General features: G+C 37.0%; 1 protein-coding gene across 1 annotated transcript in view; it reads right to left on the minus strand.

The window, feature by feature from the left end:
• The window catches only part of UBE3C (ubiquitin protein ligase E3C), a 74,394-nt gene that overhangs the window by 8,408 nt on the left and 39,672 nt on the right, over positions 1-26,314 (minus strand). Inside the window, exons 16-19 of the mRNA XM_027686852.1 lie at positions 25,028-25,125; positions 21,653-21,785; positions 20,202-20,449; positions 7,715-7,927 (exon numbers count right to left, since the gene is read on the minus strand). Of these exons, the coding sequence (XP_027542653.1) occupies positions 7,715-7,927; positions 20,202-20,449; positions 21,653-21,785; positions 25,028-25,125 (692 nt within the window). The remainder of the gene's footprint in view (positions 1-7,714; positions 7,928-20,201; positions 20,450-21,652; positions 21,786-25,027; positions 25,126-26,314) is intronic.

Here is a 26,314-nt window from a genome sequence, read left to right on the forward strand (position 1 = left end):
CACCAGAAATCAGATTCAGCACAGTCAGAGCTCTATAATAGGAACAGTGTGTAATACTAAATTCACCACTGCAAGTCAGACAGAAACTGAGGTGAAATATGCCCCTTGGCCATCTCACCCCAGCTTCACTGATGCCACCTAGTGCCCTGGAAAGAAAGAGTAGCCTGTATAAGCACAGAGCTCACACAGAGCACTCTCCTTCCCGTTGGATTAGGGAAGCTGTGTGGCACTGGCTGGATTCTTCTCTAACTGTTTCACACTGGTGGATTCTGCAGGGTCACATTATGGTAAAAGCAATGTCCACTGAGTCAAAATTTAGGTTCTGAAACAAGCCTGATTTACAGAATGCTCAGAATTCACAACTCCTACTGCTGAAAATCTAAACTACACAAGCTCAGTACATTCAACAAAAGTAAAAAACAAGCAAACAAATTTCTTTTTCTACTGAGAAGTTTAACTTTTGTCCTTCAAGTACGCCAAGGTACCTCAGAATGGAAGAGTCTTTAAAGAAAAACCCCCAGACCAAAGATACTGTAATTGCACTAAGATCAAAGGATCAAGGGTAGTTGTTATTAAAACACTACAGGCCTTTGCATATTCTAGTCTTTACTGCATGAGGTTAATTTGGTGAAGTAGCAGCCCAATTGGAAGGGATTAATAGAGTACTAACAGGAGAATTAAAAAACCTGAAAAGCTGAGATACTGTCACCTTCTGAACTCTTCCAGAAACCATTTGTTTTTCTACACTCTGGAGTAATTTTTTTAAAACTGTGCATTTCAGTCTGTGGTAACGATGACATCTTTAGAGCACAGGAATCAAACACATGAATAGCTCCTCTGGTATCATGCTTCCTAGTAATGTGAGCTGTTCAAGTGCTAAGCAAAATGTGCAAAATGGTAAGATTAAAAATTCATAGTGCTTTTGAGCATTCAGATTTTTACTTGATTCATAGTTCTTTAAGGAGAAAGAGACCATTAAGACCTGTGAATTCTGACCTCCCAGGTAACACAGGCCAGAGGATTCTGTCTAGAGATTCCTGTATTTAACTCCATAAATCCACAGACGAGTTGGAGCACATTTTTTAGACACAGGCAGTCCTGTGGTGGAGTATCTACCACTTTCTTTGATAAGCTACCACAACCTGAATTACAAAAGGCGTTAAAAATATATCTTACTTCCCACTTTAATCCTTGGACTTCAAACTTCTTGCTTTTGTTAACACCTACAGTAAAACACCCCATCCATACTCCACCATCTCTGTGTGCAGGTTTTACTGACTATGCTTATACCCTACTCCTGGAAGAATCAAGTAAAAGGAAGGTGTCAGTTTAGCTGTCACTGTTTCATACCCTGTACACATCAGCTTGGTCCCTTCTGAGCGAGTCCCCTTCGGCAAGAACCAGGGACACAGGAGGCAGGAGGGCTCTCCCTGCCAGCCATCCAGCCACTCCAGGGGTACAGGCCAGTGTCTGGGGCCACTAACGGGTCTGAGGGTGAGGGGATTTTTGCTGGTGAAGTCCACAAGGAGTGTTCCATACCACAGTGGAAACAGCTGATGAGAAGGGGCCCTGCTTTCTCCTCTGCTACTGCAGGCAACAATGCAGTCTAGAAATGTACTGTGTTTCATCCCACTGCAGTAATTTTACTATCACTGGAATTTCAATACTGTCCTATAGCTTAACCAGTTCCTTCCTTCCTCCTCAATTACATCCATGATGTATTACTTATGGGCAGCAACTTGATTAATCTTCCCAGAGACTTTTTTACTGAATTAAGTTAGGTTTCTTTGATTTCCTCCTATAAAATACCCTTTTACCAAGCCTAACAAGATCAGAAAGCTTTCTCTTACTTATTAAATTCTTGTCCTCTTCACCTTTACAGTATCAGAGCTACCAATGACGTTCCACATGAACAAATCAGTGTTGAGACCTCAACGCCACCAATACTTCGCTTTCTGCCCACTTACAAACCTTCTCTACTTGTTTTGCCAAAATGCAGAATTCCTTGTTCTTTTGACACTACTCCACCCAATACAATGCCTCTCTCTGAGCTTTGGACACACTGAATTGGGCCATATTAAAGCATATTTTTATTACCTAACTCATCAAGCTTCTCTTAAGAATAGGGACACCAACAACAGATTATTAAATATTACTACATTTGCAAATAATAATGTCTGTGAGCTCAGTATTTACAAAAAATATGCTTGAACTAGCCTCTTTCCTAAAAAAGCAAAAGAGAACTACTGGCAGGGTGATTTAGAAAACTGCTGTATTTTAAGATTCAACACAGAACTAAGTAAAGTAAAACATCTGACCTTCCCTGCAGGTCAGCAAACACAAATAGGACATAGATTAATTTACATTTGCATTGTAACAGCATTGGCTCCACAGTGCTCTAGGGATGTCAGGAAAGTTGTATTCTTTCTGTAATAAAAGCTATTCTCTCCCTATAATGCTCTTCCTGAAATAACAGAAAAAAAGTGTTGTACTCTTTCTGACCACTAGTTTTAGAAAACAAGACAAAGTGTGTTCTTTTTTAACAAATCCTATTATTCCTTTTATTTTTATATTTTTAATTAGCAAACCTTGATTTCTGATCCAACACTTCTGTACTCCCTCCCCACAGCCCTGCATTGCCACAAGCAAGAGTACAGCACTCAGTTAACTGCATTTCCTGGGTTTTACCAGTGATCTGACTATCCTTTTCAGAGTCTGCCAATGTGAGATTAATTTTACCACCGTTTTGTCAAAGTATCATCCAAGACTGAGACAAAAGGGATAATGTAGCATGAATAATAAATACAGTCTGCCATAAAGACTAAGAGGGATGTAAAACAGAAGACAGAAAACAGTAACACTGGGTGGGAGTAAAGCTACAGCAAATGTCGATGCAGTTCACTTTTCAGTCATTCAATGTTCCATTGTGTTAAAGGAACTATTGTACGATTCCCACTTAATTGTAAAAGTCAGGATGGATTGTTGAAGAGTTCCTTTTCAAAAAGCCACAGCACAACTTAATACGTCTTAAAAGCTTTATCAGCCTGTATCTTCACTTTTATCCATCCAATTTTCGCCACTAGATGGTGCAAGGCAATAACACAGGTTACACGGGGCAGCCCAGACTAGAAAACTACAGACTTGTGTCATCACTTTAGTTTCTATTTTGTAGATCTAAGTTTAAACAAACAAACAAACAAACAGAAGCATTTTAACTTGGTTCATTATCAAAATCTCACGTATGAAAGGCAATCAAACCATACACATAATTTAGACAAGTATTCAGACCATTCAGACAATAGCAGATATCCGAATTTGAATCCCTACTCACAAAGTATGTCTTCAAAATGAAAAGTCACATATTTTCAAAAATCTGAAAGCAAAGGTGCTTTGCATTTTTTAGTACTGTGGATAGAAGTATTGCATCAGGCCTCTGACTGAAGGCGAGATACACTCCGAACAACAGTTGCCTACACTTTAGATTTTCTTGGCTATGAATTCAATTATATGTTTCTGCAGGTACACATTAAAAATGTAATCAACTTATATTCTTATTTAGGAAAACCACCACAGTTTGTGTAAAAAAAAAAGTAAATCTCTGTCAGATATGACTGCAGTTCAAGTGAACAGGTCAGACAATCGCTATTTTGAACATTATCATAATAATGAATTAAATACACACCAAAAATCAGCAAAACAGTAAATAACATGTTTGCCAAGCAGAATTCAGGGGATTTGTCTTCTGACAAATCTATCACAAAAAGTGGAATTCAAATGTGATGATGGGCAGAAAAAGGCAAGTCTCTGTTGGCAGACAAACTTTAAGCTTGTGGCTGCTCACACAGATCTGCCAGCTGTAGCTGCTTCCCAATCCAACAGACAAAAAGGGAAATACTTCAGGAAAAATTATTTTTTCCCGTCATCTAAATATTCTTTCTTTGTGCAGGAAGACACTAGACATGTATCTCTTCACACAATCATAGAACCTCCAGTGCAATTTTACAAAGCTCTCTTATAGATAGTCAAAAACTCCTACAAACTTGTTTTTTGGACAGATAAAAATATTGTATCTTTTTTTCTTGGGCTCTGATAATTTCGTTCCTATCACCCCTAAAGTTTCTTCCCCATTCTGAAAATCAGCCAATAAAGGTGGGGTTTTTTTTCATTCTCTGTCATCTGCTTTCCAGATGTTCAGGCAGGAGTTCCAGGTAGGAGATTGCATATCAGAGTCTAAGAATGCATTTGCTGTAAGTGTTATGAATCTGCCTGAGAAGGATCAGGCTTTGCTTCTGAAAAACCTCCAAAATAATTCATCTAAGCTGCTGTATCCTGTTACAGAGGTTGCCAAGGCAGAAACTTTCAGAACTATTTTTAACACTTTAAAATTTTCTCTCAAAGAAATTTAAAGGCAAGGAACTCCCCTTTACTGAGTCAGCATATTTTCAGTGACAGCAATGGCATTCACGCCTGTTTAAAAAGCCCAAGAAGGCGTCCCAGCACCAACTTCCGTAACACATGGATTTCATAGGAAGTGCTGCCATGTATATCATAGTGCTTTCCTGTGGACTTGTGCTTTTCCACTTTATTTATTGTCTTCTGATCACACTCAACTTCCAATCCATGTAATCTCAAGAATCAATGCTTGAGAAGACTTGCTGGAGTACAGCATCTAACGTTTCTGAGGGAAGAGGAATGTACACTTGCAACCTCCTCTCTTCCCCTGGACAGCCACAAAACTCACCCTCCTCTCACTCAGAGAAAGGGAGGATGAGAGGTCTGAAAAGAGAAGGTATTTCCTTGAATTTGTTAACCTTATTCTTATTGTAGACCTTTTATAACCATTTTATTACCATCTAATCTACAAGATAAAGGGAAAAATTAAATCAATATACACTGCTACTTGAAGGCACCTGACATCCTTTTGAGACTTTTTTACTGGCCACCATTTTATGCAGGAGACCCAGCAGTTGAAATGTATGCTGGTATCACTGCATTAGATAGTTCTTTATCAAAAGCCAAAGCTATTTGGGGTTGGAAGATAAGGTTGATGGCATAGCTCCCCTAATTAGCAGGTCTAATGTGCAAATTATTAAGTACCTTTTTCAACTTCTGGTGAATGCACTTTGACAATAGTTTAATGGGATCTAAAAGCGCATTACAGGATTGGAATCAATACACTGATAATAGAATTTCTACCTTCTACTACTGACAGAGGCAATAGAGCCCCTTTTGAATGTGTCTTTCATTGCAGATAATGCTTTTGTGCCACAGTTGGTGGATGGACACTGCCATGAGGACAGCTATTTACAATGATAGATTTATGATGCATTTATTGGGCACTAATTTATTAAACACTAAAGTGGTTGTTTAGCTGAAAACTACAGATAATGTACATTCAACATAAGGACTGCAAATTAAGCTCTTTTCCTAAAGTGAATTAGCCTTACCTTGGCACAATCAATTAGTATGCAGTGGTTACAAGTCAAATAGCAGACAAAATGTATTTACCCACATGAGGTTTATTAAGGTAATGAAATGAAGTATAAGAAGTAACTTGTATTGAAAGTTAGAAGACAGTGACAAGAAGCAAGGTTCTGTTGAACTACATGAAGATGCAGTCAGTGCCATAAAAACATGGTTATACTTCATGGGTACAATGTTCTCTCTCCAAGTATAAACACAGCAAACCAGCACCAGAATATTTTTATTAACTTACATTTCATTTAGTTGCTCAGTAACTCACTATTATATTTAATCTTCCTTTTAAAATTATGCCAAAAAATTGCAAATCAAATGTCTTGATAATATGCCATAGCCCTCAGAGAATTTTAACAAACAAACTGGGCTTCTTGGCAAGAATGCACTTTTTACAACTTTTTGTTGCAGTAGGTAGATCTGGCAACTTGGATCTCCCCTTATGTTATTTCTGAGCTATTTCCCTTTTCTCTGTCCTTTTATTGAGGTAGGTTCTAATTTGTGTGGCTCATTTTTGAGGACATACTGAGTAGATGTATAAAAGTATGGAAACCAAAACCCATCCAGAAAATATTTGCCACTTTTCATTTTTGATTAGATACTAAACTGGACTGGTATTAGCTGTGACCAACAAAGCTATTATTTTAAGTGCAGTTAAACAAATGGCTTTAGAATTCTGACTTTCCCCTCCTCCTTGAAAATCCCAGGTTATACTGGAAACTACCACCTCGTGTGCTTTGCAACCCAGAAGCCAAACCTGGGTACTGCAGACCTCAGTACCAGTCACTTAGAGCACAGGGTACAGCAGAGCAGGTGCTTTAAGAACGTGCTTTTCGGTGCATTTGTTGCACATGTCTTTCTCTTAAGTTTTTGAGTGTTTCTCTAAAGACAGAGCAGGTCAGATGGTTTCATATAGGGAGTGTAATCCACGGGAGAAAAGTACATGAAGTGTAATCCACAGAAGAAAAGTACATATGACATATGTTTAATGTTAAACATTACTTATATCAGGCAACTGTTGACTCTCCCCTGTACACTATGCTGCAGCAACCCCAAATCTGAGATCTATTGTAAAACTTAATGCAGTCCAGGTATTAGGATCTTCCAAAATGACAGAAAATGGATGACAGAAAATGGAGTAAAATGAAGTCCAAGCCTGATGCTGTTCAAGCAGAAATCTTGGCAGTAGAGAATTCAACCTAACAACCTCCAGAATTAGTAACTGCATCTCAGTGGTGCTGCTGCATCACAGAAGTTCTCAGCTTCCCTGACCAACAGGCAAACCCCCGAAAACCGCTTAACCCCTTCTAGAGTCTCTGCTTCTTCCTCAAGAGAGGAGGCTCAGTTCATCACTGCTGCACATCACAGCGTGGTCAAGTTTCTTTTTTTGAGCCAATTATGTACCATAATCCAGTATAAATAGACCATAAGTAGTACACCATTTTAAATCCTCAAAAATTAAAGAGCAAGCATGACAAAACACTTTACCTAAGGAGGTTAACTGCATTAGCACATAAAGACATGCTATTAAAGCTCTAGTGACATTTATTTCCTACTAAGAGTGTAAGGGATCTTTAGTACACACAACAGAGCAAACAAAAGCCATAATCAAATTATTCAGTACAATTGCATTAAAAAAATATCATACTTAAGCACTTAACTAACTGCTTTTTAGAAGCACTGAACACCATTTATCCCCTCTGACTTATCAGGTGTCTCAACACTTAAAAAAAATGGAGAGATGTAAAAAGAAAAATTAAAGTCGGTCAAACTTCAGACTCTCTACCTTGAAAATTACAGATAAAGGAGACAATGCTTATCTCACAATAAAGGATCATTTCTATAATTAGTATTTAAAACCATTTTGACAGCTAACTCCAACTCCAAAACCAGGCAGTACTTCTGTGGTTTACATATCATCTAACTTTTGCCATTATTTCAAGTGCCATTGAAAAACAACATAAAATATTTTGTTCAAGAAATTATCTAAGGCAATATAACTTTGTATGTATGACTGTTATAAAATAATCACTGTAGTTTACCACAAGACCTTTAAGTCATCATCAAGTTATTTTTTTCAGTACATGGTTAGTTACTGTCTACTCCAAATAGTGAGTCAGAATCACAGCACCTTTAACAGTTGTTTCCTATCACATTTAAATTAAAAAATTAATTAGCAGGGGTAGTAATGATTCATCAGTCATATATAAAAGAAAAAAAAATTGTGAGCCATTCTTACCTGTGCTTCTCCAAGGTCATTATTCACCACAGTGAAGTTCAGTCCAAGTTCTTCCACATCCCCCTCATAGCTCTTGAGAAAAAGCAAATTTTTGTACATTTCTGGATCTAATGAAGCTAAATGATGAATATCAACATCAGCACTTGTCCCAAGCAATTTTGAGAGGAAAAAACTAGCAAATGGCAGCTCCACCAGCATATTTTCATAAAGAGCCTGAAAAAGAAAGCAATTAAAAGCACATTAGATTTTACTGTTGTACATGCAGGAATTCTGAAGGCTATTGTCTATTTCTTAACTTTTCTGTAATTCCTTCTTAATGTGGTGCCTCAGTAGGTTCTTCTGGTATGGGAATAGCCCAGATATTGCATGAATTTAAGAATATTCAAAGTCTGAAATGTGTATATTCTTGTGAAACACTAAGGCCCCAAATCTCACAAATTAATTATGTGGTGATTTAAAATGTAAGGTCACTGCTTATCTGTCATTAATCTTCTTGTCCAAATCACACAGATTGGCAAGAAAAGCAAAGTTTGCTAAAGGACAATGCAACTGCATCAAGAATGTCTCACAAAAAAGTTAACATCTCTACTTCCATTAGCATCATCACAAGCAATATTTTTCCACTCATATAAATTGCTACATGTAGGATAGTATCCCCTTAAAAATAACTCTGCAAACCCAGTACATTTTAAACGAATCCAAACTGTTACACAGATTCACTGCTGCACATTTTTGATGAATTAATGGCACAATCAAACCACCAAGCTGAGAGCTTAGCAGCTATGACTGTATCATACATCTAACCCCTTCTACACCTGACACTGCTACACCTGTCAAAAGATTACTGAACTAAAAATGCACCTGACCCAAATATGCAGCACTCATGAAAAATGTGTATTTTTATTGTAAACTGAACGTATCCCCAAGAATTTTGAAAAAGGCACAGAACTCCAGCAATACCACACTTGGTTCATCTACTCTATGAGCACATTTTGATGTCATGCAAAGCAACTTTGCAAGTTTTTCATGAAGTCAGTAACAACTTCTTGACTGGAAGGAAAAAGTACTTATGGTAGCTCTCAAAAGAAGGAGAGATGGAAACTTCAGAGCTATTCTGAGTAAAGAACCATTGCTTTAAAAAAACCCAAAATATTCCCAACACATGCTCTCTGTCCATAGCCATTCCCATTGTCCAGTCTGTTTGCCACATCAGCATCTCTCCCAAGGACAACCAAATCTTTACAGATCATTGCAATCACTGACAGGCTGATCAGAAAAGGCAACCCCACCATAACATCACTGTAACATCATTGTTCTTCCCCTTTCAACTCTCCAAGAGCAGCGTTTTGGCATTACTTAATTCCTCCATAATTTGCTGCAAACTTAGAAAATGAAGCACAATGGGGGGGGGAAAGGAAAAAAAGAAGAATAAATGCAGCTCTAATCACTCAATGATATTCCAACAAAGACGTTAAGAAAAATATACACAATTCCTTAAACTTTTGAAAGAACATTTCTATGAGGTGAGTTAGACCTTGCAAAAGAATTAAGAATAACGAGTTCAAAGCCAAAGGGTGCATTATATTTAGAGCCATATGATTTATTCAAGGTGTAGAAGTCGAAATCCTCATTTGTATAGTTGACTTTAAAAGCAAACTAGAGGGATAAATCATTAATTTGCAATGTATAAGGTCAGTGTTTGCTGTTCCTGCATTAGTAACAATAAAGCTATTGTAATTCCTTAAATATATCAAAGCTACCCGAATTTAAAATGGAATTCCATCTATGACTCATAAAATGTAAATGCAGAGGTGTAATTTTTTACACAAGGCAGGTTTAAGCCTTTAGAGCATTTAATATACAAGGACTAATAAATGATAGCACTAAAAACTATGATCACATCAGCTAAATGGATTATAAATTAAATTTCCATAATGTATGCAACTGAAATACAAATGTAGACATAAATCAAGGTATTTTCTAAACACAGGTTAATTACACAAATTCAAAACCTGTCTATTTTTTATGCAAAACAATCCACTTAGCATTTTTCAAACTGGTCTTAAGTCTTCACCACTTGCAACACTTGATCCTAGAAGCCTATCAATAATTCCTTGTCAGGAAAAGCAGCAATAGGTATATTGAAGAAACTTGTATGTTATTTTTCAAGTGTCTGTCTTTTATGAGTGTTTATTGCTAGAAATTGTGCCAAAATGATTTGAAATAAAAAGGATTAATTATGGTAGAAGCTTTTTAATATAAGTGAGTGCAGCTGCAATGCAATTAATGCAAATTGTGACGCTATCAGGAAAATAAATGTGAACAACATCACTGGCTATTTCTGTTTGCTGCCAAATAACTTCAGTAATTTACTACATTAAGAATCAATAAAAAAATAATGCATTTCAAATGCATCACTATTAATCTTCAGGTAGTTCCAAAGTGAACATTTATAACTTCATCTAAAAACTATATAAAGCATTTTTAAATAAACTAAATTGTGCAGTTTGAGAATAACTTTAATTACTCCTTCTCTTAGCCAAGTGATTGCAATATTCAAAACAAAGTATTCTTGGAAAGAAGACAAACAGTAGTGTTTTAATTAGTTTGAAAGTCAAGCTGTTGTAACAAAGTTTAATAAAAGATGCACTAAAACTCTGGTAAATAAAGTCACGATAAACTTTAGTTTTCCAATTTACCTTCAAAGAGGTAAATTCCACCATTTACAGCTCCAGCAGTGTGCACAGATGCTAAGAAATGCTGTGTACAACATGACTAAATAAACTGGAACTTTGTTTTCCAGATTCCATCTAACTTTCCTGTTTCTCAGTCAGCATAAATTAATCAAACTACCTGTTGTTGCCGACAGATGTGATTCCACCCATTCCTGCCAGAGCAATGAAAACAATCAGCTTTTGCTGATTCACCTGGGCTTGTTTGCAAGTAAAGGTTGTACAGTAGAGGCTACAGGGTCATTACAACATGCTGAATTAGTTCAAAATTTGCAGATTATTTGTGTTGTGCTTTGTTTGGGCTGTTGGGTTTTGGGTTCACAAGGTGGGGTGGCTGTTGATGGACACACATGGGACAGTATTTGAAGTCGCGCTTGCTTTCAAATCCAAGTCAGATCCAACTCATAGCCATAGCTGAAACTGGGTAGGAACAGTAAGATCATTTGTTCACCATGAGCACAAACCTAGAGCAGCCAGTTGCTCATGGAAGTCCACCCTCATGGGTACTTTTCTCACTGAAGGTAATCCAACAGCCCAAAGGGAGATTTCACTCCTTCCTTCTTTTTCCTTAGTGAACTGCCTTGGGGAGCTCTAAGTTACCCTATTTTAAGCTTAGGGGGTTTTGCCTGTTGAACTCCCTGAACTGTCTTTCTGCAACATCAACATAAAGGAGGCAGGAGCACCAGTGACAGGCAAGGGAATGGTGACCACCAGAGAGGTAACCAGCGGTCAGATTAATTAGCTGCAATATGAAACTGCTCCTTAGAATATACTTACATATGTATGTAGTGGGTTGACCCTGGCCAGATACCAGGTACCCACTAAAGCCGCTCTCTCACTCTCCCTCTGCTCTTCCCTGGCTGGAATTTCTTCTGTGCAACAACCTTCTATTCTTAAATATGTTATCACAGAGGCGTTACTATTATTCCTAATTGGCTCAACCTTGGCCAGGGGCAGGAAGTCCATCGTGGAGCCAGCTGGTATTGGCTCCATGGGACAGAAGAAGCTTCTAGCAGATTCTAAGCGAAGCTACCCCTGTAGCCCCCCCCCCCACTACCAAAATCCAGCCACAGAAACTCATTAGAATGTACTTTAATACAATATAAGCTCATGCTCTTCCCACAGAAGTTGTCCTCTTTTTTCCCCCCACAGCCAACGAGCAACAACACTGGTGGAAGAAACTGGCTTGCTCTTGGAGAGAGATGTCTTCTTGTTTGCCTCATCAGAACTTCCTGTTCATACAAGAGATGAATCCAAGAGATCAATCAAAGCCAGCACACTTAACCAATTTATACTTTAGAACTAATCTCTTCTCAAACTTCAAGTACTCTCACTCTTTGGCCAGCTTCCTTTAACTCTGATGGGACTGATGCCATTCTACCATGGATTCTGAGAGTTCACGTTCCCAACTTTCCTCTCTGATGAGCCCTTGACTTGACTTCATTATCTCTATCCTCAAGTCCCATAAATTGCAATTGACTCACATAAGGCAAAAAATCCAGGTAGGAAGTCATGAAAGAAGCCATTGGTAGTCAAATATGGCATTAGACATTGAGATGTGGGGTCAACACAAACACCTTAATAGAGCCTCTACAGAATTCTGCCTCCCTGAAAGGCTGGGATATTAGCATTCCAGCTGGACAGAAGTGCCACATTCCCAGGAGCTAAAAGGTTATGCCTGATGAAAACAACAACCTGGATTCCCCAGCACTATTTCAAAACTCATGTAGGTTAGGGATGCTCTTTACGCAAAGTTATGACATCTCTAGAAAACTAATAAAATAACTTAAAAGATTCTGAAACAACAAAACAAAAGAATCTGGTTTTAGGTAACAACCTATTTTTAGTACTCCCCACCTCTGTCTTCTCCCAGTTATGTCAACCCTTTTTTATTTTCTTAAGATATGGTTAAAATAAGCTTTTTCTGGTCAGAAGGCCAAGAGTAATTATTTCATTATGGAAAAAGCAGTATTTAGTAAAAGGAACTTCATACACCTCTCTCCCCCTTTGTGTGTGAATGCCTGCAGAGCACACCAGAATATTAAAAATAAGCAAAATAACAGAAAGCCTACTGTGGTTAATAGGTTTTCACACACAGTCTGAAGCCTATTAATTCTCTTCTAAATAATCTTGGCTACCCGGGATTACAGTACATTTGGACTGTTACTGATTGCAGCATGGTCTGGCTACAGAAGCCTTTACTCAGTTCAGTGACAGATCACAACGTGGGCATCTACAATGATGAAAAATACAATGTTCAGACACTTATCAATATACTGAATGCATTCACTGAACATCTGTGATGTGGAGGAACAAGGAATGGTTCTTTAAGGCAAGCACCTTTCAGAACACAGGTCTGCCATCAGCTGTAATATATTATGGAATGAGGATGTGGGCTGGAAGGACAGCTGTATCCAGGACATAGTGAGAAAGTGACAGTTCTCTGGTCAAGGAGGACTTCTTATTTCAACATAATAAGAATAATGCCTGACTGGGACTATACATGGTAACTATGATGATATCATTTAAGTACTACATAGTCACATAAGGTTCAGGTATGACCCCAAGATTTAGGAAATGGCTCTTCAGAACGAAAAGATTTTATGCCGTGTTTTAAATACAGACAAAATTTAAGCTACTCCAGTCATTTCAGCCACGAGCATTACAACACGCTGAATAAGGTTCAAATTGTGTAAACAAATTGACAGCTGAACCAGCTAAATCTCCCTCCCTGTGAGGCAGTTTTAGTGACTTTACTTACACTTTCAGGTCTACAATTAATTCTCTTCATTTATTATTTCAATTAAAATCTTTCTTAAGAAAAATAATCAGTCATAGCTCCTACTTTCCATTAATCCTTTACAACTCAGAACTGTATTTTACAACATAAACAATGCTAAAGTCATATGCCTAGAAAGATGCATGGCTTTTGGGCTGAGGCAGTAAATGACTCAGTTATTTCCATAATCAGCCCCCAAGACCATAACCTCTTCTATTTCAGTAATTTTAAACAGTTACTATTAAATAATACTTAGCACTTACAGAGTGCAATAGATCTTCGAAGTTGTACAGAACCGTTAATAAAAATGATCGAAAAATAGCAAAACCATTAGAACTTCCTTCTACCTTATTATTTATATCCTAGAAATATCACACTTACAAAGCCTTTGGGGACAGCAAAGCCTTTTCAACACTAATGAAAAAGATAAAACTAAAAATTTAAGTTACATTAAAATTAACATGTACTCATATTTTTGAAGCATTTTTAAAGCCAGCATTTAGAATTTTATAGATAAAATAATTTCTTAGAAATGTGCTTAATAATGTGCTTTAAAAAGTGAGCAAAACCAAAATTATATTGTTCCCAATGCCAATATGGTAAAATAAAACTAATTCTCTCAGGTGTGTGCCACAATGCAATGTTTGGGAACTTCAAGTCAATGTTTTCAGCTCCCTGTGCTTTCCAGTAGCAGACAGTCAGATGTATTTGTATCACCATAGTAATTTGGTACATTATCTTCCCTATATGACTGCGAAAATTCATAGTTTACTTTCTGTTCAAATACTGGATGCCTTTTCTGTCTTTTAAAAAAGTAGGAGTCCAAAACTCTGCAGCCAGATGTCTGTAATTTGGCTTCTGAGAGCTTTATTCGTAGCTCCTGCAGCAGGGCGAACATCATCAGATTTCAAAATAATTTTTTAAGAAAAGAATAAAGCCTTTTTCAAATTGCTTTTACTTCAGATTCCCCACTCACTGGGAATTTGAAGGTCAGCGAGTACAAGTTCATGGAAGTTCCAGAGATCTGGGGGTGGCAAGACTCAGGTGTGAAGGACCTGCTGTCAAATCTGCTGCAGTCGGTGCAAATCCCTGAAATGGATGGCAGGCGTGTGACAAGCACAGAACAAACTCCTAAATGACTCTTAAACACACCTGCAGAAAAATGTAAGGATCCATTTCCAAAGCCTCCATTGGAGCATATTAAGTGTAATGACCTTGAGTTAATTTTTAATTTAAAAATAGAAAGTCACACTAGTAATTTTATTCTAAGAATTTAGGGCATATTTAATTACAATAATGTTTATTACCTAGAGAGTGCTTCAGACATGCCAGCATTTGCTGAAAGCCACCATTTCATCAGCTTGATACTTTCTTTCTGTTTTAATAAGAACAGTTATCTCTGTAACTTATGCCATATAAATGATATAAATTGCTATTGATGTCATTTGGGGGGTTTTGAGGGATGGGAGAGGGAAGGACTATGGATACCTGGGGACGTTCTGGATAACTGATAGTTATCATTCATTACTGAAGTTCCAGTAAAGGCTTAATAGATTTTCCTTGCCTCAAATTTAAACATAATTTAGGAAGAACTAAAGATAAAAGGAAGACATCTCCTCCTTATTTAAGTTTAATCTTCTGAAATACTGAAACACTTACTACTCTATAACTAACCTCTGGATACGCTTTTAAGATAAATCTGTATTTGAATAGCAGTGAAACTAGTCATTTTTAAAGACAGTTCAAACAGAATTAAGAATTTCAGTAAATATTCCAAACCTAATTGATTGAAATGGATGTAGGTGTTCCCAAGTGTGAAAAAAAATCAGGATACCATTACCACACACTCTAACTGTTTATTTATTCCCTGTCTAGGAACCTGATTTAGAGGCAATAAAATGCAATCAGTACACAAACCAGAAGCAGGAATCATCTGCTAATGGAACTTTTAATTGAGGAGTGACCACTGACATGAGGTAATTCTTTCCATACAGAACTCCTTGCAGAGACCTCTATGCACTTTATCACGGTAAACAATCACTAACATATGCATTAAAGAAAATTTAAATACATTATGACCCAATAAATATCACAATCCATCAATACACACTTTTCCTTCCTAAAGATTTAGAGTTAAAATACCACATTTCAGCAGTCTTTTAGCACTAGACATATATTTACAAGGTTAGTACTAACACAGCTATTTGTAATCAAAAGATAATTGGTTATGTTAAATGCACCAGTACACAAAGGAATTGTCAAGCTGAATAACTGTCAGAAAACAGATTCAGATTAGTTTCCATCTGCTTTCATAAATCATTAAATAACTTCCCTAAGGTATCAATTTTGCTCTCTTGCGATTGTGTTTCTGCACACAGTGTATAACTAAAGGACCATGCCACTTCACATGGCAAATTCCTGCTTTGATTCCATTTCAGATGATTCAGGATTTTCCGAGACAAATGATCACCAGCTAACTTGCTTTTAAGCAAAACGCTGAGTCTATGAAATCATGTGCAGGGTAACTGAAATTAATAAAACAAAGAGTTTATACCAATTACCTCCTCTTTGCATCAGAATCACCAATTTCATATCTACCTTTCTAGGTACTAGTAGTATCACTTGTGGCAGCAGCACAAATCAATTAAGTGTGTACTGATCTAAGCCAAGTCAAAGTGGATCTAATTAAGTGGACAGTAAGAAAAGAGAAAGAGACTGAAAATCATAAGGAAAAAAAACCTCCATCCTTCAACAGTGAGAGGAGTAGCAGCAGTGAAGTGCTCAATGCACCATCCTATCAAATATTCAAGCACACAAAACCCAGTGCTCGTAGTACAGTTTTCTTGCTTTTTCTCTCTACGAGTTTTTGGTGCAGAAAGGGCACTCAAATATGTTGTCAGAAACATTTCCTTGAAAGTTTTAACTCCACAACTGCATCCTACTGATAATTTAAGAGTTTAGGATCTGATCCAGATCTTGCTGTGAAAAGACTCCCACTGACTCAGTCCATCTTAGATAAGGCCCAAGAATGATTAAGAACTACTTTTGTTTTTCAGGAAAACAGACTCTATAGACACTGCTAGTCTTAGAATTGTACCTCCCAGACAGGCATAATATCTTGCACCACAAACAAGCTATCACAGCTCTATTTAAAGTTACAAACAGGAACCATAAGGCATGCTCTCTAAGACACAGAAAAATAATCTAATCAATAATTAGGTCCCACATCTACTTCTAGGGTAATAAAATCTGTATTTGATCTACTATTACTCTTCTAAAGTTTAATTTTACCAAAGGACCTATTTTATAACTCGCTTTTTCAATTACATGTTTAACAACATTTAGATATGTGCACAGAACAGTCTGTTGTATCTTAAATCAGTACAGTAACCTATAAAAAAGTCATACAAAATAAACAACTTAGACCTTCATCAATATAATATCCACCAGGCCATAGAAATTACTGACCTCCTATATACCATTAAATATTAATGATCAAAGACTAAACCTAGACTGTCTAATCTATCCATCATCAAAATAATGCTAAAATTCAAAATAAGCACATCACTTTTTCTCAGTCTTTACTGCTTCTTCTACGAACATTCTTTATTTGGGTCCACCAAGGAAGGACTCAGTTCAAAACAACTCAAAAGACATTTTGTTCTCCATACTGCTTTCCCAACTGTTTAAGACAATAGCTGGGGTTTGGCAAAACAAATTTAAATCTTTTCAGAAAACCTTAGTGTACTCTCAGGACTGCATGTTCTATTGCTTAGAAAAGAGGATTTAGTACTATATTTCAAAAAATAGATGTTCTTCAGCAACATGAATGTGTGACTCACACGTGCTGTTCAATATGCTGGAATAAGAGAGTTAGAGATGGTAGAACTCAGTATAACCAAAGATGCTGAGTGCATTAAACAAAAATCTCTAGTGTCAGAAAAAGTCGCTCTGTTTAAGATGCAAAGACAGTCACTGCAAAACAAAATAAATGCAAGAACTAGCAGGTTTATGTCAGAAAGGAAGAAGAGGAAACCATAAAAATTATCATACTAATCTATGAATTTCCTGCCTTATTCTTAAAACTAATGCTGATACTTCAAGAAATTGAAGCAAATTATCTTAAGAATTAGCTGCTTGATGTCAAAGAATTCCAAACACAAAGAATGTCCTTTTCCACAACATCTGTCACAGTAGCATCGTTGAATAAATGCAAATGTAAACTGAAAATGGGGAAAGATAATACAGTATATACAACACTGAGTTCAGGTCTAAATGTGGTGAAGTTCAGATGTTAATTCTCTGTCACTGTTCTACCAACCACTCTTTCCATGTTTGCAGCAGACCACTCAAGAATCATTATGGAGAAAATCCTCACTTAATTTTTCCAGGTGCTGCTTCCAAATTTCCTTGCTCTGGCTATGTTGCTTGAAATTTTGGCAGCCTGTCAAAATAGCAACTTTTGTGTTCTCCTGAGCCAAGTCCACTACGTTGCCAAACCTGCGGCAGGAAAGTCCGCACACAGAAAGATTTTTAGGGCTGCCAGAACAACTACTGCATGTGGAAAGGAAGTTAAACCACATCAGGTGCCACCCCACAGCCCAGAACTACCTGGTAACAGAGGAAAAGGATTAGAACATCCAGACCATCCATTCTTCTGGGAGACCACATGGGACAACAAGACTGTACTTTCCAGAGAGGACAGGAAAGAGAATTTGGGGCTAGAACTCCTCTGCCTGAGTGTTCCTGACAGCCCAAAACACCTTCGGCTCTCAAGCAAAGCCTGGACTCTGGGAGTCACTGCTGTGCTTCCAGTGGGCACCAGTGAGAGGTTCAAGTTTCCAACCCCTCTGGTGGTGGGAGACTGTTACCAGGAGGGTGCTCGGTAAGCTGAGCTTTTACTTTTAAGGAAGAGAAAGGAAAATGCTTAAAAGGCACCAATGCTAAGATAATATTTACATTTCAGAGTAAAGTCACTGAAAGTTGAGAAAGGTAAACTTTGGAAGTGTTTGAGTAGCTGTTGTTTAAGCAAACTCATTTCTGCTTCTTTTTTTTAAGAATGATTTCAGACAACATGTGCAATTACATGATCACATGGTATTACTTCTACAAGACCTCATTCAGTGACTATAAAGGTTTCATGAACAAGCCATGCCGTTTATACACAGATTTTAACTTCTTCACTAACTACAAAAATACACCCCAAATAATCAATAATTTATCTAGGGTTAAAATAATTAACTTTTTTGATACACTGTCTTTAAAGGTAAGTTTTAAATTTTCAGATGTTTCTACTTCTGAACTGACTAATTAACAGAGAAGATGCAAAGCTGTTAAAAACTTCCTGATAAGAAGAAAAACTGAATTGGATGTAACTCTATGGTACTGAAAGCTAAATGCATTTGGATATTAGGATGAAATGGTTACCAAGAGACAGATAAATTCTATAAATTATTATATTTTAATGTATTTGTTTTCTGATAATACTGAAGCTTCTTAGGTGAGAGTTTCTGGTGGCAGCGCTCTTTACATACTGGTTTCCACAAATAAGAAATTGCTGTGGATGCCTGATTGCTTCCTTTGCATTATATCTATTTTGTTTACAAAGGGGCTTTTAATAATCCACTATTGCTCTCAAATAACTCTGTGCAAAGCATTAAATGGACACATTTTTGAAAACGGATGAGTGAATATTCAATAACCTAACCAAGATCACAATACTGGCAGGTTTTGAATAGTATGGTCGTGCCTTATCTTTCTGTTTAATTCATTAAGTCCCTAAATACACTACTAAAAAGGTGTCTGTGCACCTGGGTAGGAGTAATTATTAAGTAACACTGTCAGTTCTTACCTTATCTAAACATACTGCAAAATCAAAAACAATTTATGGTTTCAAAATGTTAAATAATAGATCTCTGGATTTTAAAAAGACAAAAGAAAAACTATACTTGTAGCAGTTTGTGAGATAAAACATGTTGCAACTCCTATCTCTATCCTATCTCTATAGGAATATTTCAAATTCATTTACAGAAGGCAATGCATTGTTTTGACAGAGGAAACTGAAGACACAAAATTACAATCTTTTTGTGAGCAGGATTTTACCCTCCAAAATAATTCAGGCAGATAAATTGGACTTTTACATCTGAAATACATTCAGTTTTAAATAGCTAAGTTAACAGTCAATGTTGTTTTCTTCTTTTTCTGAAATGGAATTCGTATTCCGAACTTTGTTTCACATTACAGAAATTATTTCAAGGGCTTAGAATGAAATAGCCTCAATACTAAACCCGACCATAAAAGAAAATGGAATGTAATTAAGGTTTGTAATGGTTTCTCACTTTTTTCCTTCCCCCTTTCATTTTTCATCCAGCTCACAAGTGTCTATTAGCCTTCGAACATTCACATCACCAAAATATCAAGCACTAAAACTCAAGAAATATGCAAAATGTACCGAACCCCAAACACATTAAGTGAAAATTAATTTGCGTGTGGCTCTTAAGTATGGCAAATGCTGATGGCAGATTTTAAATCCTAGCAAGAATTCTACACCTTATACAATTAGAAACTGTTTAAAATATTACTTTCATATATTCCAAATGATGAAAATGTAACGGCAGTCACATTCCAAAAAGGTCCAGGTTAAAAATCACCATAAGCAGAGTAGATCTGCTGCATTCAATCAACTTAACTTTAATCAAGAAGATATACACAGAAGCAAACATATGCACACTTTGCTCAACTGGCAGTCAGGATATAGCAAACCCTCTGTACTTCTCAAGTATATAACTTATTAAAATGAACAGAAATTTAGGTGATATGTAGATATAATGTTCAGACACAACATCTCAAAGTTATTTTTCCTCAGGACTAGGAAAACCATTATTTTTTTCCCATCTACCCCAATCCAAATAGAAAAAAACATTACTGAATAATTTCAGTACTGCTACAGCTTTTTATTATACACCACTGTTTTTACCTTTCCAAGCATTCTTCCAAGAAAGTAGTAATGTCGGGCATATGAGTCTCCAACGAGCATCTGTGCGGCAGGATTAGGGTAAAGAAGTCCCTCATTGGTGGTCTTAAAAAATCCCTGGTTAGGGTTAAATCCTGATTTGAGTAGTTCATTCAGAAATTCTCTGAAAATCCCACCACCATCAATCCCAGCTTCATCAAGACCATGGGCATTAAGTAAATGAACACGAATACGCTTTTTTAGGTCAGGTTCTGCAGAGAAAGGAGAGAGACAAACTCAAATGCAACCATCTGCTTCAATTTTGTCTGGATAAAAACACATGTAACTACACATACAAACGTATCTAATGTTATATTAAAAACTGAACTAGTACATCGTAGCAAAAGTCCATTACTGGCTTGAATTTTGGAATATCCAGTTTGTGAAACTCATTTAAAGCAAGACCCTGTCTACAAAGAGTCATTGAAAGAAGAAGTGGAAAGACACTAGACAGAGGAAGAAAAAAAATCCTACAAGATACTTAAAAAAAGGCCCAAGAATAATTTGAAAATTCTGTTTATGTAAAATATTGTGAGTGCAAGATTCAGTTTTCTCCTGCCTGAAGGAGCCATCAATAAGCACTGCATTCCCATTGATTCTACAGAGCCCTGGTTCTGCGTGAGTACACACTGGACTGCACTGTATATACAGACTCAAGGAATCGTTAAGGCTGGAAAAGACCTTGAAGATCATGAAGTCCAACAATCAACCTACCACCACCACGACTGCCATTAAACCATGTCCCTAAGTGCCATATCCACACATTCTTTGAACACTTCCAGAGATGGTGACTCCACCACTTCCCAGTTCAGCCTGTTCCAATGCTTTACAACCCCTTCTGTGGTGACTTTTCCTAATATCCAATCTAAACATCCCCTGGCGTAACTTGAGGCCATTTCCTCTTGCCCTATCACTTCTTCCCTGGGAGAAGAGACAGACTCCCACCTGGCTACAACCTCCTGTCAGGGAGTTGTAGAGAGTGATATGGTCCCCCCTGAGCCTCCTTTTCTCCAGACTAAACATCCCAGCTCCCTCAGCTGCTCCTCCTCAGACTTGTGCTCCAGACCCTTCACCAGCTCTGTTGTACCTCACAAATCCTGTTCAGTCCATATGGATATGCTGGCAAAGATCACCAAAGCAGATAATATCTAATGAACTACACAGATAAATATACAAAGTACAGTTATTTGGACAAGTAAATGGGAAGAAAAGCCTCATAAAAGTAGGTTGGAAAAAGAATGAGACTGCAATAATCAGAATTATTTATGTAAAAATGAGGAAATTTAGCTTTTTACGAACTTTCACACCTCAGAGCTGATATACCCATAACATAGTAGTCAAGTAAGCAAATATGTAACTACAAGGTAAGAACAGTTATGTGTTATAAACAACCGACAACTTAATTGTAAACCTACCATTCTCAGGAGAAAGTTTATCATAAGCATCTTCATAAATATAATTTCTTCTGATAGTGACATTAATTCCATCCAAAAATGGCCCATCTCCTTGAACTTCTTGTTTATCAGCATAGATTAGTCTTTGAAAAATCTGTTGAAATGGGTGAAAAGAGCAATCATGTCATTGTGCAGATCTAAATATTCAATGAGAGATGGTTATTCACTACTGCTACTGTCCTTTGAGCTGCTTCTGGAAGTCACTTTCAAGTGATTTGTCTTCTCTCTCACTGAGCTGCAGTGAGAGTATACAGAGCAATGGCTGAGGGGAGGGAAGAAGAGGGGACAGATACGCAAAAAATTTCTTTGTGCTAAGATATCATCCTCAGTTCTTTTTACATAAAGAGGCACATCTACAGACATTGTGCCAGTGATTCCAGTTTTCTCTCCCTAACCTTCATTGTTCTGAAATGCAAAGTATTCAAAAATAAAGGGAAAAAGTCACATGAGTATTTTGCACACACAGAGCTTATCCTCAATACTAGTAAATAATTTTTTGTTGCCATTTGCAATGCTTAGGAACATTCCCAGTAATAAGAAATTAGGTATCAGTTCCCCTCTCACAGGCAGTGAACAAATAATTCAAAGCAAAATCATGGATAGCACTGCCATATTAAAAAAAGAACCAGAGCATCAGACCAACCAAAAAAAATTATGCCAAGTGAAGTACAAATTGAATTTCCAATTGTCCCTCTTTGAGTCTTCACAACAAGAACTTGTTCACCTGAAGAGTACCTGTAGCTGACTGTGCTTCTATGCCAAGATGTAGCACAGGAGGGGGTTATCTAATGTATAATAATATTCCCTCCATTCAGGGAGTGTATGTTTACTGTATTCTCTCTTGGCACCACTACCATACTCAATAAATAGTCTAGTACATTTACCAAGGGATGTAATCTCCCAATAACATCTCAGACTGTTTTTTAACTAAAAAGATAAGGTGAGAGTCTGCAGGGATGTTTCAAACCAACAAATTTACCGTGAAAGAGGAAATCTGACCACAGCAGACAAAACTAGAGTAAGGTTTCAAATCTACTGTTTCTATGGGCAACTGCTGTTGGTAGAGAAGATGTTCGCCAACCAGGAAGATTATAACATAGACAAAGCCAGATTCTTCCCTAAGATACACAGAAGGAAGACAAAAGAAAACAGTCCTAAGCTGCAGAAAGAGAAACAATGAATGGATGTAAAGAAAAAAGTTCATAGTAAGAGTGATTAAGTATTGGAAGAGGTTACATGAGAATTTGTGAAATCTCCATCTTTGGAAAGAGTCAAAACTCATATGGACAAGTCCTTGCACACCCTGATCGAACTCTGAAGTTATTCCTCTATGAGGAAGGATGTGGGCTAGAGTACCTGCAGAGGTTCCTGCTGCCCAAAAGTTGTCTCATTTTACAACACGAACACACAATGCCACAGGCACCTTCTTTTTATGTACAGGACATGAGAATACGCTCACCACCGCTCTCCTTCCTGAAGCATGACTAGATACAGTTTATTGTTACCCAACTCTAGATGGAAAGAATCCCTTGGAGGTTTATCTCATAGCAAAACTCTTCTTGGTACTCAGTTTGACTCCTACATAACCCAGGGTTCATGCAGATGTTAGTTCTGAAAACAAGAACCTTAATGTATAACTGAAACATTTACAATGATTTTTCATTTACAATGAAAAGTAAGCAATGCTGCCTGAAGCACATGACACAGGAATTAACATCACCATAGGCAAGCTGACCAAAGTATGGCTTAAGTAGGTGAGAACCAAGGCACTTGATACAAATTGGATTCATTACCTCCCACAGGCAAACATCAGATTGAAAGGCACAATCCCAATGTGCCTTAAGGCTAAAGAGGATAATATTCCCTGAGGTCAAAAGGCTGAAGAGTCCACCATGAAACTGGACTCTGTAATTACTTGTAGGAGTATCTCTTATCTGGTAATTCAAGGTAAAAATCTCATGAAGAAGTCAGAAAATGAAAGGACATATGGAACACTCCCACACACAAACAGCATTGAGCTGTATTACCACATTAAATTACAGAGTAATAAATGGCAACTGATTAAAAGAAAAAAAAACTTATTATGGTCTTGATGCGGTGTTTTCTTCCCTTACTGTAAGCTGCCTTGTAGAGGCAGTGGGAGACTCCAAAGGAATGTTGACTCCTCCTATGACACGAAAAGGACCATCCATACTCAGTCCACAAGGCAGTACAAGAGGATCTCCCCTTTGAACTATAAAAGTTCAGTCTATACCTTTATCCCTCTCTCCAAGCTCTGATGCAATGGTTATTTCAGTTTTTGCGATAAAACCACACAAGGTTTTATTGCACCAGAGAAAGTTTTATGCATTCCAGAAACAATATATGTGCATCTCAACACAGCTTTGAGATGTCCAGAGGCTGCAGGCAATGACTAAGTCATGGCATAGAGATTCCTGCTTGAGGTCACTTCTAATTGTTTCCCTGTAATCCTCATGCAATACTACCAGACAGTATTAAGATGTTTGTTGGATAAACTGTTTTGTAGAAGCCTGGAAAAATCACTTATTTTCTACCCAAGTTGTCACTGTCTTTTTTGAAAAATACAGACTGGCTTTCCCTATGGAATTATTCTTCATTCCCTTGATGGTGTCTTGAAACTTAATGTTTCCAAGACAATTCAGGAAGCAATTTTTAAACAATTGATACTGTTGACAATAAAACCACTTATAATGTGCATAACAGAATAAAAGCTTTAAAAATATTTATGAGGCAAAAAGAAATACATAGTAGAACTAACAATTACATATATGAAATCTAAAAAACATCAAAAAGCAAATCCAATCAACCAAGTACAAGAATCTTGCAAGTTTTAAGCTACATACTCTATTGAAGTTCAGCTACTCAGCTATGAATGCAGGAACTTAATTTCTAGGCATTATTTTTCCTGAATGAACATCCATTATCTCATTCTGAGCAAACCCACCCATTGCTCAAAAGCCTCCAGTTGTGACCTTGCCATCTGTTCCTTACAGACACACAACTGGTCAGTGCTCTGCAACCACAAGAGGGTGCAATCACGTACATCAGTCATTGAATTGAGCATGCAAACTGCTGCCACGGATCTCGGAATACATGTTTCTAATTCTAATTATTATAAAGGGCAATGTAACTAGTAAAATAAGAGAAAAGTTATTAAATGTTCAGTTGCTGTGAGCACTGAAGAAAAACAGTACAGACTGCCATAGCCCTCTGCAGGGTATTGATCCAATTCCTACTTCACTAAGTGCTCTTTTTACACTTACTCAAAACAAAAAGCTAAAAAACAAATTGCATATTAAATTAGAAATTAGGTACCTTTACTCTTTCTTCAAAAGGAACTACAAAAGGTAGCTCTGTCAGAATTGCAAGTTGTCGTTCTTCAGATACAGAAAGAGGTGCTGGTTCCAAACCCACTTAAAACAGAAATAATAATTTTTAAAATTTTGGAAAGAACATTTTTTAAACAGTTTATTTTGTATCAAGTGACTCAATCTACTTTGTATAAAAATATATACATTAAAATAGTTTATTTACTACTTAGTCATACAAAGCCTTACCTTTCTTTAAACATTAGCTGCTACAGGCAAACTGAAATATAAGTAGTGAAAACACACTGAAAACAAAATGCATATAAAAATAAGTACTTCTGTATCGCTTTAGTTTATTCTTTAAAAAAAAAAAATCTTCTTATTCCTGACATTTTTGATTTTGAATTAAGAAAAAATATGTGATAGAAGACAATTAGGAAGCTGTAATGATTTAGAATTCTCATCGCAGGAATACACAATATTCCCGTCCTGATGATCAATACAGTTTAAAGTTATTGTGCTTTCAACTACATCATCTAGATTCAATCAAGTCATTTTAGGCAAAAAAAATGAGAATTACATCAAATCTCATGAAACGAACAGAAAGTATTTTTTGCAATGAGTTTTCTCTCCCAAGGTCACAGTGATCACATTAAATCCTAGTCACAGTAGAAATAGCGAAAATATCATCAAGAAACCGCATAATGCACTTAAGAAAAAAATACTAGAGAAGAATTCAAGAAGCCACAGCAGAGAGACTCACATGCAGTTCCCAAGCTACTGTGCATCTCCTCTGAACCTTCTCATACCCACAGAGGATGTTCTTAGGAAACAACTCAACTTTGGGTGATGCAGTGTAGAAATGATAATCCTGTTTTAACTTCATGGAAGGAAACTCAGCTGCTGAGCACATATCTGGCCATGAATTAATTAACTGCAATCAGTATTGCTCTCTGAGTAGACACTGTGGTTAAAGGTCCACCCAGGCTTCAGTCTACAGAGAAAACAACACCCAATGTTGTTTCATTTTCACATTTAATAACCACCTCTCTGAAAAAAAGACTCCAGAGTCCAGACTATTCATAGACCATATTACAAAATAAGTAAATGTTCTGTGTGTCACTACCCGGTCTGCAAGTTCATGATGACAGTTTCAAGTTTTTTCCTTTGGCTCTTACCAGTGGTGACAAGCATCTTGCTGCCCTTCTGTAAGTGGACACCACTTTAATCTTCTTTTGGCTTTTTGTTTTTTTAACTCCTCAAAGCACTTTAAGTAGTGATATTTTAAGCACCA

This window comes from Neopelma chrysocephalum, unplaced genomic scaffold, assembly GCF_003984885.1.
Source record: "Neopelma chrysocephalum unplaced genomic scaffold, ASM398488v2 Primary Assembly neopelma1_72, whole genome shotgun sequence".
NCBI classification, from domain to species: domain Eukaryota; kingdom Metazoa; phylum Chordata; class Aves; order Passeriformes; family Pipridae; genus Neopelma; species Neopelma chrysocephalum.